The sequence below is a fragment of the Schistocerca nitens genome, chromosome 1 (genome assembly GCF_023898315.1).
Source record: "Schistocerca nitens isolate TAMUIC-IGC-003100 chromosome 1, iqSchNite1.1, whole genome shotgun sequence".
NCBI classification, from domain to species: domain Eukaryota; kingdom Metazoa; phylum Arthropoda; class Insecta; order Orthoptera; family Acrididae; genus Schistocerca; species Schistocerca nitens.
The window spans coordinates 1126648541-1126667048 of NC_064614.1; the positions used below are offsets into that span (position 1 = coordinate 1126648541).

The window sequence follows — 18508 nt, forward strand, 5'->3', positions numbered from 1 at the left end:
CTTTTTTTTTTTTTTTTTTTTAAAAAAAAAAAATAGTTCCTATGACTGTAATACAAATGACTCATAACTGAAATCAGTCAACTTATACATATATTTGGGTATAAAATTTGTGTTAATATGAAGTGGGAGTGATCTTGAAGGTTCAGTGTTATGTAAAGCAAATGTCAGACTTTGGTTCATCAGTAGTCTCTTGGCAAAATGGAATCAGTTGACAAAGGAGATTGCCTACAAAACGCTCGCTCAACATAGAATATTGCTCGAGTGTATGGAACCCAAACCACATTGTACTAATGAGGGACATTGAACATATACAAAGAAGGACACCATGAATGGTCAGTGGTTTCTTTGACCCAAGGGAGTGTGTCTCTGAACTGCTTAAAAACTTAAATGTGTAGACACTTGAAGATACATACCAACTATCCTGAAAAAGCCTACTTATGGGTTTCAAGGACCAGTATTAAGTGAGGAATCTGGCAATATACCACAGCCCCAATGTGGTACCATGGGAAGTACCTTCTGCCATGCAGCTCAGTGGTATGCAGAGTATGGCTGTAGATTTAAATTATTACTAAACTCTGCTTCAAGTGTTGATCCTCTGTAGTTTTTCCTGTGTTTTGCCTCCTTTTTCTAATTCTGTGAAGCATCAAAACTTTTCCAGGATTTAACTTAGCATGTAGCCCTCATAGAAAATTGAAAAGATGCATGCTAAACTGAGTAAAAGTAGTTTATATGATTCATCAATTTCTTTTACCGCATTAGATCACCTTTTGTGATTACCATTACAGGTGGGCCAAACTGGAGATTCAGACCCACAGTGGTTCGCCTGACTGGATTCAGGCTTTTGCTGCAGGCCTTCTGGAGGGCAGCCTCACATGGCAGATGATTTATTGGCACTGGATCAACACTGTGCAAAATGTGTGCCAAAACCGTCAACACCTTTGTGAAGAAATCCACTCTGTCCTGGAGGAAAACGAGCGTTGGACCCGAGAGAAAGCTGCTGAGAATAAAGCCACCAGTCCTTTCTGGTACCAGGTATGTTGTCCTTTACTCTAGGATGCAGTTGCAGACCATATAATATGCGATGAAAAAAAAAAAAAAATGAAGACAGGCAACCACTCACCTGTGGCTGACTCCCGCAGGGCTGTACATATGTGCAACACTACAGATAATTTCCCTAGCTTCTTTTCCCAGGTAAAATACAAACTCTATCACACATGCACAACCATACACACTCACACATATGGTTGTGAGGGGTTGCATTTGGGTGTCTGTTTTGCTATATCTGTGGGTAGCCAGATATGAGTGCAAACTTCAGAGCTCTGGAAGAAATGGAGAAATGGAGGATGCCACCAGGTGGGAGAGCCACCTGCAGAGGAGTGAAATGCAACACACAGACTGTGAACAAACAAGAGGCCAGGACAAGGACAAATAACCTTGACAACAGTGAGGCACTAAGCTAGGCCTTTCCCACAACAATAACGAAAAGATCAAAAGCAGCAGAGAGACAAATCCAACACATGACCGAAGAGAGTAAGTAGACTACTGGCCATTAAAATTGCTACACCAAGAAGAAATGCAGATGATAAACGGGTATCCATTGGACAAATATATTATAGTAGAACTGACATGTGTTGTATTTTCATGCAATTTGGGTGCATAGATCCCGAGAAATCAGTACCCAGAACAACCACCTCTGGCTGAAATAATGGCCTTGATATGCCTGGGCATTAAGTCAAACAGAGCTTGGAGCCCATGCAGCTTCAACACGATACCACAGTTCATCAAGAGTAGTGACTGGCGTAATGTGATAAGCCAGTTGCTCAGCCACCATTGACCAGATGTTTTCAATTGGTGATGGATATGCAGAATGTGCTGGCCATGGCAGCAGTCGAACATTTTCTGTATCCAGAAAGGCTTGTACAGGACCTGCAACATGCAGTCGTGCATTATCCTGCTGAAATGTAGGGTTTCGCAGGGAGTGAATGAAGGATAGAGCCACGGGTCGTAACACATCTGAAATGTAACGTCCACTATTCAAAGTACCATCAATGCAAAGAAGAGGTGACCGAAACGTGTAACTGATGGCACCCCATACCATCACGCCGGGTGATACGCCAGTATGGCGATGACGAATACACACTTCCAATGTGCGTTCACCGTGATGTCACCAAACATAGATGTGACCATTATGATGCTGTAAACAGAACCTGGATTCATCCGAAAAAATGATGTTTTGCCATTCGTGCACCCAGGTTCGTCCTTGAGTACACCATCGCAGGCGCTCCTGTCTGTGATGCAGCGTCAGGGGTAACCGCAGCCAAGGTCGTCAAGCTGAGAGTCCATGCTGCTGCAAATGTTGTCAAACTGTTTGTGCAGATGGTTGTTGTCTTGCAAACGTCCCCATCTGTTGACTCAGGGATAGAGACGTGGCTGCATGATCCATTACAGCCATGCTGATAAGATGCCTGTCCTCTCAGCTGCTAGTGATACGAGGCCATTGGGGTCAAGCACGGCCTTCCGTATTACTCTCCTGAACCCACTGATTCCATATTCTGCTAACAGTCATTGGATCTCAACCAAGCGAGCAGCAATGTCGCGATACGATAAACCACAATCGCGATAGGCTACAATCCAACCTTTATCAGAGTTGGAAACGTAATGGTACACATTTCTCCTCCTTACATGAGGCATCACAACAATGTTTCACCAGGCAATGCTGGTCAACTGCTGTTTGTGTATCAGAAATCGGTTGGAAAATTTCCTCATGTCAGCACGTTGTAAGTATCGCCATCGGCGCCAACCTTGTGTGAATGCTGTGAAAAGCTAATCATTTGCATATCACAGCATCTTCTTCCTGTCAGTTAAATTTCGCGTCTGTAGCACATCATCTTCGTGGTGTAGCAATTTTAATGGCCATTGTGTAGATGACAAGCAAGGTAATTATCAAGCCGTCCTAGTGCAGTGAAGATAGATCTGACCATATCAAGCACAAACACTGAACCAATGAGCTGTGCACTGGGTGGCTGTCTATACATCAGCCACGTGGAACACCATTGGCCACTGTATTCACATGGTGTGAGACAGTGGAACTCTCACCCTGCAAGCACAGCACTGTGCAACAACCAGGGTTCCCTCTAACGGTCACCCAAGTCCATCTCTCTGGTTAGCATTCAACCTCCTTGGTGTCCAATACCAGATATATGTTTACGTGTGCGGGAGTTTATGCCTAAATGGGAAAAGTATGGAAGCTTGAAGACAAGTAAGTTACTTAATTAATTCCATGTTCCAAAGCTCATGTTTACAATAAATATAGTTATATGGAACATGTCAATTGAAAAACGTTTGCAGAGATCATTAAAAAATATATATTTATATGACTACTTGGCTAGAAGCTGGCCATTTACATGTCTGCAATGGGCTACTTATATCAGCTCAAGAGTTCCCTCTATGGTATAGCAGTTCTTAAGGGAAAACAACTGAAATTTAAATTCGGAAACAATTTTGCTGTGAGTCAGATATTTTGTTTCTGTGAGCAGTTAGTAAAAGAATTTTGTAGCTGTGTGTTTCACCTCTTTCTATGCCAAAATTAGATTAATTACTGGTACATGTAAAGGCAAATCATTTTTCCTTGTAGTAATGTTTTGGTAATATTTCTATCATTCTCTACATATTTGCTTATGAAGTCATAAATACTTGATTTGTTTACATATCGATGAGCAGCTGTTTTGTTTTACATTATTTTCTATAAAGTTCTATGATGAAAATTTTAACTATAAGATTATATTAAATAATTGGATTGACATTAAGATGAATAAGTAGATTGCACTAAAACATGTTTACTCAAAGTTTTGATTTTTACATTTCTGTAATTTAGTCTATGGATTGAGGCGGTCGACTTCATTGTCTACAAGCCATTAAATTACTTTAAATTATCTTAGAAAACATTTAATATGAATCAGGATGAGGACATGAACACAAGATGCAAGTAAACATACTGATGTATTGAGTATTCATGTAGTTGGAGGCATCATACAGTGCAACTGAAAAGTCTATTGCATCCTCTGATATGGATCTGGTATTTCATAATGTAGCTCATGACTTGGTAGTTACATTTCAATGTACACATTGACCTTCACAAGTAATTCCAATTACTTTCTTTGTGCAATAGATATTTTTAGCCTAAATGAGAAGTTACCCTGCATTTTATACCACAGGACTTGAGTGAAGTTGGTGGTTTCTATGTTCTCCAAGGCAGTAATTTGTCTTATGGCAAAAGTAACTATTGCAGTTCTCTGTTGTGTTATGCGTGTATATGTGCATCAGTCAACTACTGTATGTGTATGCCTGTACTCATTTTTGTTTGTTGTTTCTATCTTGTAATTCCCACTATCACAATAAACCCTAGAATTATGGCCAACACCATAGTGTAGGTAGCTCAGAATATTGAATTTTCAGTGAAACTAGTATCTTCTGTATGAGCTAATCAGAAAGGAAGAGACCTGGAAAACTACAAAACTTGCAGGGAGAATGACAGATTATACATCTTTTGTAGTTGATAGAGGTTGTAGATATAGGCATTCATGGTGTCATTGTGAGACATTGGAATGTAGTTTGAAACCTTCACTCACATATTAGTTACTTGTAATTTCAATTTTGTAATTTCTGGAAGGTTAGTGAAATACTATATGTTTGAATAGCTATGACATTCAGTATATGTATAAATAACAGTCTTGTGGAATATACAGTGTTTATTTAAACAAATCTCTGTTGGGATGTCAGTTCTGTTCTGACTGTGCATTGGTGTCAGTAATAAACATGCTTTCAGTGATAAATGTTGAAATTCACTGATGACCCTGTCTTGGGAGTTGGGCTTGATTGTGGTTTAGGTGTGACATTGTATGGTAAGGATTTTGGGTACTTTAAAACATCTACATCACCCTGTCTACAATTATGCAATGTAAAAGCCATTAACTATATAAGAAGGAACCTGGATACAGCCAGTATATTGTTCCTAATACCTGTAAATTTAGGAGACAGATGGATTCCAAAACAGCAGCAAGACAGCTGCACACCACATTCCATCTGAGTTTTCTGTAGATGCCAGTCATGATCAGACAAATTGGCTGAAAGGGCTTCCCCGAGTCACCAAATATAGCAGGTGGGATGTCAGGATGTGTATGGCAACTATGTACTTTTACTTGGATGACACAGCCAGCAGTGGTTCAAGGACCGCAAAGAGAAGCCAAATAGCAGGTACAAATTCCAACCGAACTGAAGAAAATATGATGTGACAACCAGCAGCAAGTCTGACTGGTTGAAAAACAGGCCTAAGTCATGGAAAACTGACAATTCTGTACATACACAATGATTGTGAATCCTAACATGACAGAGGCAGACAAAATCTAAAACCTGATGAAAGGAATTGCAGAGGACATGTACCAGGCCCTTCTGGTAAGTGATGTCACGATGAGGATTAATGGTGCCACAAACTGAGGAAATGCAACAGGAGAAGAGAGAGAGAGAGAGAGAGAGAGAGAGAGAGAGAGAGATGGACAAAAGAGGTAAGACCGAATGCCAAATATGGTCCTTCTGGTGGTTGTGGAAGATCACCATGAGATCACTTCTGTCATACATGGTAAGAGAAAAGATAAAAGATCCCGCCAACAAATCCTGTAATTCTTCTTCACATTCACAGAGGATTGCAATGTCATCAATGCATCTTATCATTGATATCCTTTCATCCTGAAATTTTAATCCTTCTCTTGAATCTTTCTTTCATTTCCGTCATTGTTTCTCCAGTGTATAGATTGAATAGAAAGGGTGAACGTCTGCATCCCTGTCTTACATGCTTTTTAACCCAAGCACTTCATTCTTTGTCTTCCAGTCTTATTGTTCCCTCTTGGTTCTTGTACAGATTGTATATTACCCATCTCTCTCTACAGTTTAATTCTATTTATCTCAGAATTTATACCATTTTAGATTGCTGAATGCTTTTTCTAGATTGAAAATGCTATGAGCATGTTTTGATTTTCCTTCAACCTTGCTTCCATTATCAAGTGCAACAAGAGGTCTTTACCTTTCCTGAAGCTGAACTGGTTGCCATGTAAGTGATCCTCAATTTTCTTTTCCATTCTTCTGTATATTATTCTGTCAGCAGGTTGGATGTGTGAGCTGTTAAGTTGACTGTGAGATAGTTTCACACTTATATGTCCTTACTATTTAGAATTGTGTGGATGATATTTTTCCGCAAGTATGACGGTACATCATCAGTCTCACAGATTCTACACACCAGCTTGAATAGTCATTTGGTTGCCACTTCACCCAATAATTTTAGAAATTCTCATAGAATGTTACCTGTCCCTTCTGCCTTATTTGATGATGAGTCTTCCAACTTTTTTAAATTCTGACTCTAATACTGGATCCCCTTTGTCATCCCTATCGACTCCAATTTCTTCTTCCAACACATCTTCAGACAGTTCCTCCCTCTTATAGAGGCCTTCAATGCACTCTTTCCACCTATCTGCTCTCTCTTCTGCATTTAACAGTGGAATTAACCTTGCAATCTTAATGTTGCCACCCTTGCTTTTAATTTCACCAAAGGTTGTATTGACTTTCTGTATACTGAATCAATCCTACATGTATAATTACTTTTTTGATAACTTCACACATTCCCTGCAGCCATTTCACCTTGGTTACCCTGTTTTTGCTTTTTATTTCATTCCTAAAGGATTTTTGTTCCTGTCTTCCCCAGAACATTTTTGTAATTCCTTCTTTTGTCAATCAGTTGATCTATTTCAACTGTTACCCAAGATTTCTTGGCAGTTACCATCCTTGTATCTATGTTTGTCTTTCCCTCATCTGGTATTGGCCTTTTAATGAGATGCCCCCTCCTCTTCAACTGAGCTGCCTACTCTGTTGTTCCTTATTGCAGAATCCACATCCTTAGTGAACTTCAAATGTGTTTCATTATTCTTCAGTACTTCTGTATCCTGCTTCCTTCCACATTGATTCTTTTTGATGATTCTCTTAAATTTCAGTCTACTTTTCACCTTTGTTGAATTCTGATGTAGGTCAGCATCTATACCTGTGTATGCTATCCAATACCATATCCTGATTTTGGAATCTCTGTCTGACCGTGATGTAATTCAACTGGAGCCTTAGCATGGCTCCCGGTCTTTTCCAAGAATACCTCCTCATCTTGCAATTCTTCAACAGTATATTCATTATTACTGTCTAAAATTTATTGCAGAACTCAATTACTCTTTTTCCTCTGTCATTCCTACTTCCAAGTCTATATTCTCTTATAACCCTTTCTTCTATTCCTTCCCCTACAACCTCATTCAAACCTCCCTAGACTATTAGATTTTTGTCTCCCTTTAGATACTGAATTATGTGTTCAAGATTCTCATATACACTACTGGAAATTGAAATAAGAACACCGTGAATTCATTGTCCCAGGAAGGGGAAACTTTATTGACACATTCCTGGGGTCAGATACATCACATGATCACACTGACAGAACCACAGGCACATAGACACAGGCAACAGAGCATGCACAATGTCGGCACTAGTACAGTGTATATCCATCTTTCGCAGCAATGCAGGCTGCTATTCTCCCATGGAGACGATCGTAGAGATGCTGGATGTAGTCCTGTGGAACGGCTTGCCATGCCATTTCCACCTGGCGCCTCAGTTGGACCAGTGTTCATGCTGGACGTGCAGACCGCGTGAGACGACGCTTCATCCAGTCCCAAACATGCTCAATGGGGGACAGATCCGGAGATCTTGCTGGCCAGGGTAGTTGACTTACACCTTCTAGAGCACGTTGGGTGGCACGGGATACATGCGGACGTGCATTGTCCTGTTGGAACAGCAAGTTCCCTTGCCGGTCTAGGAATGGTAGAACGATGGGTTCAATGACAGTTTGGATGTACCGTGCACTATTCAGTGTCCCCTCGACGATCACCAGTGGTGTACGGCCAGTGTAGGAGATCGCTCCCCACACCATGATGCCGGGTGTTGGCCCTGTGTGCCTCGGTCGTATGCAGTCCTGATTGTGGCGCTCACCTGCACGGCGCCAAACACGCATACGACCATCATTGGCACCAAGGCAGAAGCGACTCTCATCGCTGAAGACTACACGTCTCCATTCGCCCCTCTATTCACGCCTGTCGCGACACCACTGGAGGCGGGCTGCACGATGTTGGGGCGTGAGCGGAAGACGGCCTAACGGTGTGCGGGACCGTAGCCCAGCTTCATGGAGACGGTTGCGAATGGTCCTTGCCGATACCCCAGGAGCAACAGTGTCCCTAATTTGCTGGGAAGTGGCGGTGCGGTCCCCTACGGCACTGCGTAGGAGATCCTACGGTCTTGGCGTGCATCCGTGCGTCGCTGCGGTCCGGTCCCAGGTCGACGGGCACGTGCACCTTCCGCCGACCACTGGCGACAACATCGATGTACTGTGGAGACCTCACGCCCCACGTGTTGAGCAATTCGGCGGTACGTCCACCCGGCCTCCCGCATGCCCACTATACGCCCTCGCTCAAAGTCCGTCAACTGCATATACGGTTCACGTCCACGCTGTCGCGGCATGCTACCAGTGTTAAAGACTGCGATGGAGCTCCGTATGCCATGGCAAACTGGCTGACACTGACGGCGGCGGTGCACAAATGCTGCGCAGCTAGCGCCATTCGACGGCCAACACCGCGGTTCCTGGTGTGTCCGCTGTGCCGTGCGTGTGATCATTGCTTGTACAGCCCTCTCGCAGTGTCCGGAGCAAGTATGGTGGGTCTGACACACCGGTGTCAATGTGTTCTTTTTTCCATTTCCAGGAGTGTACTTTCTCCACCTCTCCATATGCTGATTGTGACATTGGCATGTATATCTGAACTCTCATTGCCAACACTGTTTTTCTGTCAAATATGATGAGAACAACTCTATCACTGAATTGTACACAGTAGTTCACACTCTGCCCTGCCTCCATATACATAATGAGTCATACCCCTATTATAGCATGCTATTGACATTACCCTATATTCATTTGACCAAATATCCTTATCTCCTTTCCATTGTACTTTATTGATCCCCACTACATCTAGCTTGAGCTTTTGCATTGCCATTTCCTGATTTTCTATGTTTCCCACTACATTCAGACTTCTGACATCCCATGTACTATTGCATAGAATGTTACCCTGTTGTTGGCTGCTCTATTGGTCACCTCCCTCTTTTCAGTCCCATCCCAGATGTATGAATGGGGGACTAATCTGCTATCATTTGCCACTGGAGAGATCATTATGACACTTTTTTTCAATTACAGGCCACATGTCCTGTGAATACAAATTGTGTCTTTAATTCAGTGGTTTCCATTGTCTTCTGCATCCTCATTCTGATGATCATTGCTGATTCTTCCACCTTTTAGGGGCAGTTTTCCAACCCAGGGGCAAGAGAGTGCCCTCCACCTCTGTCTGCTCCTCTGCCCTCTTTGACAAGACTATTGGCAGAACAAGGGTGACTTCTTGTGCTGGAAGTCTTCATTCACCATTGCTGATGATTTTTATTCAAAATTTAAACAGTGGCAGGGTTTGAACAGAGGGCCGAGGACATTTTCATTAATAGTCAGGCACTACCTCTAGACCACAAGAGGTAGCAGCCTTGAATTTTGACCAGATACATCAAGAGCTAGTAAAGAATGTTGAAGAAGAGGTGTACCAGTTTACGGCTGCAGTCATCAATCAACAACCCAGCATCTTACCAACATACATACAACCAACTCCTCCACCACATCGTGGCCCACAGAAGAACAGACTTTTATAGGATAGAGGAAACACACCACTCTGTTTTCACTGTGAATGCCCTGGGCATATTATGTACTACTGCAGAGAAAGAAGATGAGCATTCAATGATTATTATGCCACAAGATATCAATCCTATTTATGCAACTCAAATGCAGGTGATAATAGTCCACTTGTTGGCCACAGCTCATTGCCATATCATGTATGAGATCACTCCCCAAAATGCTGTAGCAGTTCCCCATCACCACACAGAGGTACCAGCTGCTTGCCTAAAGCAAGGTGACCACCTTTGGATGTGTGGCTGCCATGGCTGAAAATCTCCCATGAACAACAGGTACCAAAATGATATGAAATCTCATTGATCTTATCACTAATGGCCAACCAGCTCAGATACAAATTGACTCAGGAGCTTCTTTTTCAGCGATGACAAATGCCTGTGGTCACCAGCTGAAGAATACTTTGTTCAGTTATATTAAAGTGATTGTGTGTAGGTCACAAGTGGGGAATACATCCAGCCAACAGGAACATGTATTGCAAGAATAACTATCAGTAGCAGAACACAGTTCTTTGAATTTGTAATTTTGATGGAATGTAGTCAAGACATTGTTCCCAGATGGGATGGCTTGCAGTCATTACAAGCAAACATTAATTGTGGAAGATCAGAGCTCCAGATTGTGGAAAGTGATTTGTACAGCACCCATAACAAGGACTGGTTTGGATGGTCCTTTAATATTGAAGACACAATTACTCCACTATCATCAATGAGACAAGTTCCAATAGCCAACTGATGCAAATTAAACTGTGCAGCTAATGTTAGTTGGAACAATCTATTCAGGCTCACAAAAGAAATGTACATGTCAGCAATATTAATAAGCATTGTGGGTGATTAAGGAGAACATTGGATCACTAATTGTCATGAGCAGCCCCAACTAATCTCTGAATATTAGACAGCTAAACCAGTCCAGGAAGTGACTCAGTGTCATCAACACAGAAGTTCCACTACCACTATTTATAAGGCAGGGGATGAACCTAACTGCCAATAGCTTCTGGCCTGGATGAGATACAACATCTGTGAGTAATACCTACTCTGTGTCAATTTTTGGATGCTTTCAAATCCTGAGTGAATAGAAGACAGATAAAGCAGCCAATGATAAAAACATGATATCAACATTGGCACCATCCACCAATTATTCAGCACTCATATAGTCACCAGTCGAATGACAGATAATTGCAGAGGAAGTTGAGAAGGTACTGCTAAATGACATCATTGAATCTTGAGAGAGACCTTGGTCCTCTTCAGTGGGTCTTGTGAAGAAGGACACCACATGGCATTTCTGTGCTGACTAGTGATGACTGAACAAGATCATGAAGAAAGATGTCTAATCATTACCATGCATTAATGACATCCTGGAATGCTTGAAAGGAGCAAAAGTACTTCTCAATTATGGATATACAGACAGGCTGCTGTCAAATTTAGGTTGACTAGCTGACTGGGGAAAGATTGCCTTCTGAAGTACTGATGGCCTCCATGAGTTTAAAGATACGCCGTTTGGATTATATAGCACTACAGCCATTTTTGAATGTGGGATGGACAATCTGCTTTGACACTTTAATCTGACCCACAACCATATTGTAGTGTGTTCAGACTGAAGGTCTTCTGAATCTGAAAAAGTGCCTATTCAAATCCCAAGAAATAAAAATCTTGGGGCATGTAATGATGGCAATGCAGTTCATCCCAATCAAGGGAAAATAGGAACAATTGCATTCTTGATGTGAGAAGTTTTTTGGAATGTGCTCAAACTATTGGTGATTCATAAAAGACTTCTGTGTCAAGGTACATACCTTGCAACATCTACTGCAGGGAGACACCAAATGTTTTTCCTGGAATGAGGCACAAGGAAGATCTTCCCTTGCCCTCAAGGAGATGCTAACATCTACACCAGTTCTAGCATTATGCGATGAGAATGCTGAGAGAGAACTTCACATAGATGCTAGAGGATTTAGGATAGCAGGAGTTCTAGAACAAATCCAGGACTATGCTGAAAAGATCATAGTTTATGCTTTTGGAGTACTCTCAAATTCCAAGAAGAACTACTATACAACCAAGAAAGTGTGCCTTGCAGTTGTTAGGGAACTCAAAAAGTTATGGCTGTATTTATTTGTCAACCCATTCATTGTTGTGATGGATCATGATTTTCTATGCTAGCTGATTAGCCTGAAGGGTATGTTGTATCAACTGATGAGACGTGCACTGAGGCTTCAGCAGTATGATGTCACAGAGGTCTACAAAAATGGATGAAAACACAAATACACTGACAGCCTTTCAAGGCATCCTTTGGCAGAACACAGCAGCACGAATGAAATCTGAAATTACTTCATTAAATGACACTGCTGTTGCACACAGGGAAGATCCAGCATTGCTTAAAACTGTAGAAGCCATGGAACCAGCCAAAGGAGGATTCCAGTTAATAAATGGGGCATTGTATACGAAGATTTATGATCCAGTGGGGTGGAAATGGTTGCTTGTTATCCCAGCTCACCTGCAGCCAGCAATCCTGATGTATTTCCACAACACTCCAATATCTGGTCACCTGGGATCAGTGAAAACTGGACTGAATCAGAACAGGTATCAGTGGCCACATCACTACTGATCTATTAGACACTAGGTCAGCCACTGTAATGAATGCCAATGACAGAATAATGTATTATTGCAACTACCTCTGGGACGTCATAACCCCCCCCCCCCCCCCCCCCAATGCAACAATGCTATTCGACTGAAATGGTGTTGACCTCATGGAGAGGTTCCCAAAGTCCACAAATGGGAATTGATGGATAATAGTCTGCACCGACTACCTCAACTACTATGTGCCTCACATTCACGTTGCGACATCTCCCACAGGATGACAACTGCCTAAAATGTTGGCAGATATGCTCTTGATGTACACTGGTCTCAAACAGAAAGATTGGGATACTATACTGCCTGTTGTGACATTCGCATACAACACAGCAAAGCAAGACAGTGCAGGTTTCACGCTGTTCTTTCTGCTCAATGATTCTGAGGCCAAAGTGATATGGAATACACTGTAGATGACTAAATGAAATACCTGATCTGCAGGATGGAAGAGGCAAGGTAGCTCTTTCACTACAGTCCCTGGATGCCTGGGAGGAAGGCCGAGAGCACTATATGCTATGCACCGGCCAGTGAGATACAGGCTGGGAGACTTGGTTTGAATTTTTGTGCCTGTACATAAAGTGGGACTATCAGAAATTTGCCAAAGCACTACCTTGGGCCACATCATATCCTTCATTGCTTGTTTGACATCACATATGAAGTTGAGAATTATGACCCATCATCAAGAAGGTACAAAGCACAGACACATCACCCATGTCCTCTGTATGAAACGCTATTACATTTCATAAGTGCAGATTGGTGATGGGAGGTTCCAGGAAACTGAAGACCCATTTGATGGTTGTTAAGCTTCGATGGGAGGGGTTAACTTTGGTGCTCATCACAGTGAAGATGATATAATGACACAACAAGAATGTAAGGATCAGCCTGCATGACCATACAGAAGACCATTCACAATATCTAGATCCTGGGTGCTGCAGCTGGCTCCAATGAGGACTTTGGAGATCAATTCTGTTCTGGCTGTTTTAATTATGTTCTTGTAACGTGACAAGTTCCATTAAAATTGATCAACCCAGTGCCACTGGGTAAACAGTTTATTACAGATGTGTTCTTGCACTGCCCTGGATGACTAAAATAGTGACATTCCTGTGGAACCTCACAGAAAAAAATATGAGATAGCATTTTGAGCAGTGAAATGAAGGAAAGCAGACATCAGATGACTCAAATGAGTTCTACTCTGAAGGCGACTACCACTAATTGAATGTTTTTCATATGTACACAAATTAGTAGCAGCTGTGTCATTTTCTATCTCCTTTTTGTGTCAGAAATCAATGCATCTCAATTTAAATCTATTATAAACTGCTTGTCTTTTGTCCATACCAAATGGTTTAATTAATTGTGATGAAGCATATAACTATGTAAGAACACAACTTGAGGGGAAAAAAGCATCATAATACACAACTTCTTAGTACTATGAGAAACCCCATTCCCTTTTTATTGAAGTGTCTGCCTTGGAATACACAGTGTGTTCACTGAAAGATAAGTAGGAAAAGAAACAAGGCAAAACCACAGATTCATGATAATATTGATAAAAAGAAGATTGTCAGTCACAGCCTCTTGTTAAGAAAGGATGAACCTTGTACAAAACTTCTCTTCTGCAGTAGATTTCATGTTCATGATTATCAATTTTTCTGTTTGTGGTGGATGTGGTACTTTATTTGCAGCATTTGTTGAAATTATGCACTTTTCAAAGCAATTGGAAATTTCTACTGTTTGTGGAACAGTCTGTCCTCACAAGACGTATCTAAAGTAATCACAAGTCCATGAAACCTCCAACTCAATGAGTAAATTTACAGTTAATCAAATTTATCTTACACTGCTATTACTTATCTAATGTTTCTGGAATACATGCTTATTACTCAATATTTTCAGGTACATTTGTTCTACTTGCAACTAGATGGCCTTGAAGTTGGATGGAGGCAAGGAGTAGAAAGAAGCAGGCTGGAATTGGATATTCCGCACTTGGACTTCATGTAAGATACAGAAATAATTGCTAAATATTAGTAGAAATGAAACCACATTATTTTTTTCTTCAGTTTCTGTGTTAGTAAGTTCAAGAAATATAAATGAGAAGGTATTTTATGCTCTTGTAGCTGGTCCTCTCCAGTTCAGAGAACTGAAGTTCAGTACCAAACTTTGTGTTACAGTTGGATGAATGCAGTAACTGACATTATTGATCTGGAAAGGAGACACTCCAGTACTCTTGAACCTTCATTGGGGCTCTTCACTGCTGCAAATTTCTCATCCATTCTTGTGAAACATTTGCATGATACTCAAGAAATTTTCATGGCTCACAATACTGGAGGAATGTAAGAACTTATGAGTTATTTTTATGGATTATTTTGTCATATATTTCCAATAAAATAGTCTTATTAAGAGCTATTTTACAGCATAGGAAACAATCTTCAATTATGATTTGTATTTACTACAGAGTGGATTATATGCATTTGCATGTTGCATATGTATTTGCATATTTGGTTCCTTTACACTGGTTATTGCAAATTTGAAATAAAAACTAGTGATGCTGCATATTTTTGCTTTATGTTTATAATATTTTAAAAATTTAACTTAATCTTGGTTTGATATCTCAGAGTAACCGTGATCTGCAACTGTGTGCGATCACTAACTGAGAAACTGCTGGCTAGTCAGCTGGTTACTGAACAGGACCAGGCAGGCAGAGCCAATGCACCTGCTGCCTGCAGCCCCACTTAATTCCCTCCTCTGTCGTACCATAAACATCACTAACAATTAAATTACACAAGTTGTTAGTCACACATCCACTGTTTCAATTTAGCTTTCTTCCTATTTGTACGAAGTTTAATGTTTTTATGTGTAGTGTGTAATGTGTTGTGCACCATGATGCCTGGAAAAAGAAATGTTTGTTTCGTGGATAGCTGACTATCCGGGAACATTTACACATGGCAGAAATGGTTTATATTGTGGAATTTGTGGGAAAAATGCGTCATGCAAAAAAGTTGCAAATAGACTAGCATGTCAAGACAAGTCTTTATATTAAAGGAATGCAAAACAAAGACCCATAAAAAAAAATTTGACAGCAGCAAGTAACATTGCTTTGACATGGATGTAAGTGAGGCATTCATTGCAAGTAATATTCCTGTTGACAGACTTGCAAATCATATCCTCAAAGGCTCCCTTTGCAAATATAGCTTAAATCAAAATATATCTGATGAATCAGCATTGCAAAAAAATTACAGACCAACAACTTATCCACATGTTCAGGAAAAAATTCGCAATGAACTCAAGGACAACATTATTTGGATTTCAGTTGACAAAACTGCCAACACTTGGGGCTGTTACGTTACAAATTTAATTATTGGTGCATTAAAACAAGAGCCTTTGTCTTCCTATTTAGTGGCATGCAAAGAATTTGAAAAGAAAAATCATTCTACGATTGCCAGATTCATGAATGAGGGTATTAGAAAAATATTTCCAGAATTTTCTGCAGATGAAAGGATGTTTGTGTTTCTCTCAAATGCAGATGCCTATATAATCAAAGCAAAAAAAGCCCTCCAAGTATTTTATCCCAATTGGATTCATGTGATATGCTTTCATTGCAGAGTATACTGCCTTGCTGAAAAAGCACAGTCAATATTTGGGAATATAATAAGTTGATTTCATCCGCAAAGAAAGCAATTTTTAAAATTCCTGCTCGCATCAAGTCCTACAAAGAAAAACTATGAAATGTGCCTTTACCTCTTGAACCAGTGGTAACTTGTTGGGGAATTTGTGTCAAAGCCGGGTTGTTTTCCAGTGAAAATTTCGAGGCCATCAGAGGCATAGTGAATGACTCCAATAGTGCAGAAGATTTGTAGTTTGTCAGTGCAAGGAAGTATTAAATGATTCCAGTATTTAAACAAAAAAAATATTGTGATTAGTACTCATTATTCCCATGTACTTGTGAGTATTAAAAAGCTTGAAAGTCAAGGTGTGGCACTGAATGAACCTATTCAGATAATGAATAAAATTAGTTTAGTGAACTTCTCATTGCCAGAGGTATTCCCAATAAAACGTAAAGAAAAGTTTGAAAACATTTTGAACAATAAATCCGGCTTTGGACCTGAAATGTCAGTGGATGCCCCAGGATAAGGAAACAACTAAACAGGCATGGTAAAGATGCAAGCAATTTATCACAAGTCATTTGTTACTTTACGAAAGTCCAACAGTCCTTTATTACACAGATACCAAAACACTAATAAAAATAAATGATTCAGGCAGTTACTCCAAAATTTCTTCAGTTAAACCAATTAATGATTAATTATTTAATTTAAATGAATAAAATGCACTAACTTAGGAAGGACTAACAAGCATGTAGTACAATCAAATATAATCCAAAAATGTGCTTGGTGCTGGTCAAACAGTGACAGCAACAATGCTAAAGATAACAATTCCAACATTTGGCTGGCCAAAGAGGGCACCTGACATTACTGAATATAACTTTCAAGAAATGTGATAACATAAAATTACACAACTCTGGTATCTGACAAGCTGAGGCCTGTTAAATACTGATATTTTATGCAACAATCACAGAAACAACTGCCAACACAAATATCCAATATATGATCAATCAGAGAAGTCCTTTGTGCATAATCAAGGCACTACATGGAAAAATAATAAAATACCGTTTAACAAATTGAGTATTACACCAATATTAAAAACCATTATGTTGAAACCAAATTTCAGACAGGGAAAACATGGAAGGGGCAGGTACGGCTGGCCAGGTCTGAGTAAGATGGTGTAGAATAATGGGCACTTGTAGTTAAATTAATACCTGATAGCTACAAGATAGAAATTCAACTTATGAGGGATGCCACATCAAGCCAGGAGGCCGCAATGTCTCAGAGGCTATGGTGAGATGGGAAATGGTGCACTGCTGGCGTGCACATACACAGCTGATGTGGACAGGCTATGCCTGATGAACCGTGGGTTACAAATAACACCCCTGGGCAGCATCTCCAAACAGTTCGAACAGCTCAGAAAGCCAAGAGCAAAAAGCTGACATATAATTCATACATGATAATAATAGAACATATGAAAATGCTCAAAGAAATTCAATGTGAGCATGGTCCCATGCCCAACCAAAACTTTTGTATTACAATAAGAATTACTAAGAGAATTAACTGGTTAATCTTACAATAAAATATCACAACAAGATAATGTAATAACCAAGTAATCACAGCTTACTCAAACCCATTAACTTAAGTGACTTAAAAGGTAACAGGCAAATCTTGAGGGCTAACACCCAAACAACTACAATAGTAATTATATTTAGAAGAATAAATATTAATTTTTTTGAAAGGGCCAAAATCTCACCAAAGTTATGGAACTTAATTATGCAAATGAGCCAAGGTTCACTGGGCTGCTAGTGTTTGCTTACCAAGGTCATAGGTAACATTGTAGTCATTACATCAATCATGGAAGCAACAGCTTCCAGCACAAATAAGACTCAGCTTCAACAACAATGATCAGTAATACACGTGGAGGCCTAGAACATATGACACAATTAATTTCAGATCCAAATGACAAGATAAGCAGACATTGGCCAAGTTTCAATCAAAATAAATTTTAAAGTAAGTCAAATATGGCCCTCAGATAATCTCAAACAGAGGCACCAAAAGGTAAATTTAACACTTGAGAATCATAGGCAATCCAGCATAGTGGGAGCAAGTTCAGCATGGGAGCACATGTGTGAACAGCACTCCAATAGCCACATCAGCAACTATGTCTCCTTAATCCACGTAAACTGTCTGTGTCGGCATTAGGCCCAAGCGTACAGCTCTTTTCAATCTATCCCAGGCATGTTCGATAGAGTTCATGTCTGGAGAACATGCTGGCCACTCAAGTCAAGTGATGGCATTATCCTGAAGGAAGTTATTCATAAGATGTGCATGATGGGGCCCCGAATTGTTGTCCATGAAGACGTATGCCTCACCAATATGCTGTCAACATGGTTGAACTCTTGGTCGGAGGATGGCATTAGTGTGCTGTACAGCTGATATGGTGCCTTCCA

General features: G+C 40.5%; 1 protein-coding gene across 2 annotated transcripts in view; it reads left to right on the forward strand.

The window, feature by feature from the left end:
- The window catches only part of LOC126199334 (putative phospholipase B-like lamina ancestor), a 155719-nt gene that overhangs the window by 127369 nt on the left and 9842 nt on the right, over window positions 1-18508 (forward strand). For both annotated transcript variants that reach the window (XM_049936195.1, XM_049936188.1), the window contains 3 exons: window positions 786-1032; window positions 14353-14453; window positions 14628-14789. In XM_049936195.1, coding sequence (XP_049792152.1) covers window positions 786-1032; window positions 14353-14453; window positions 14628-14789 — 510 coding nt within the window. The remainder of the gene's footprint in view (window positions 1-785; window positions 1033-14352; window positions 14454-14627; window positions 14790-18508) is intronic.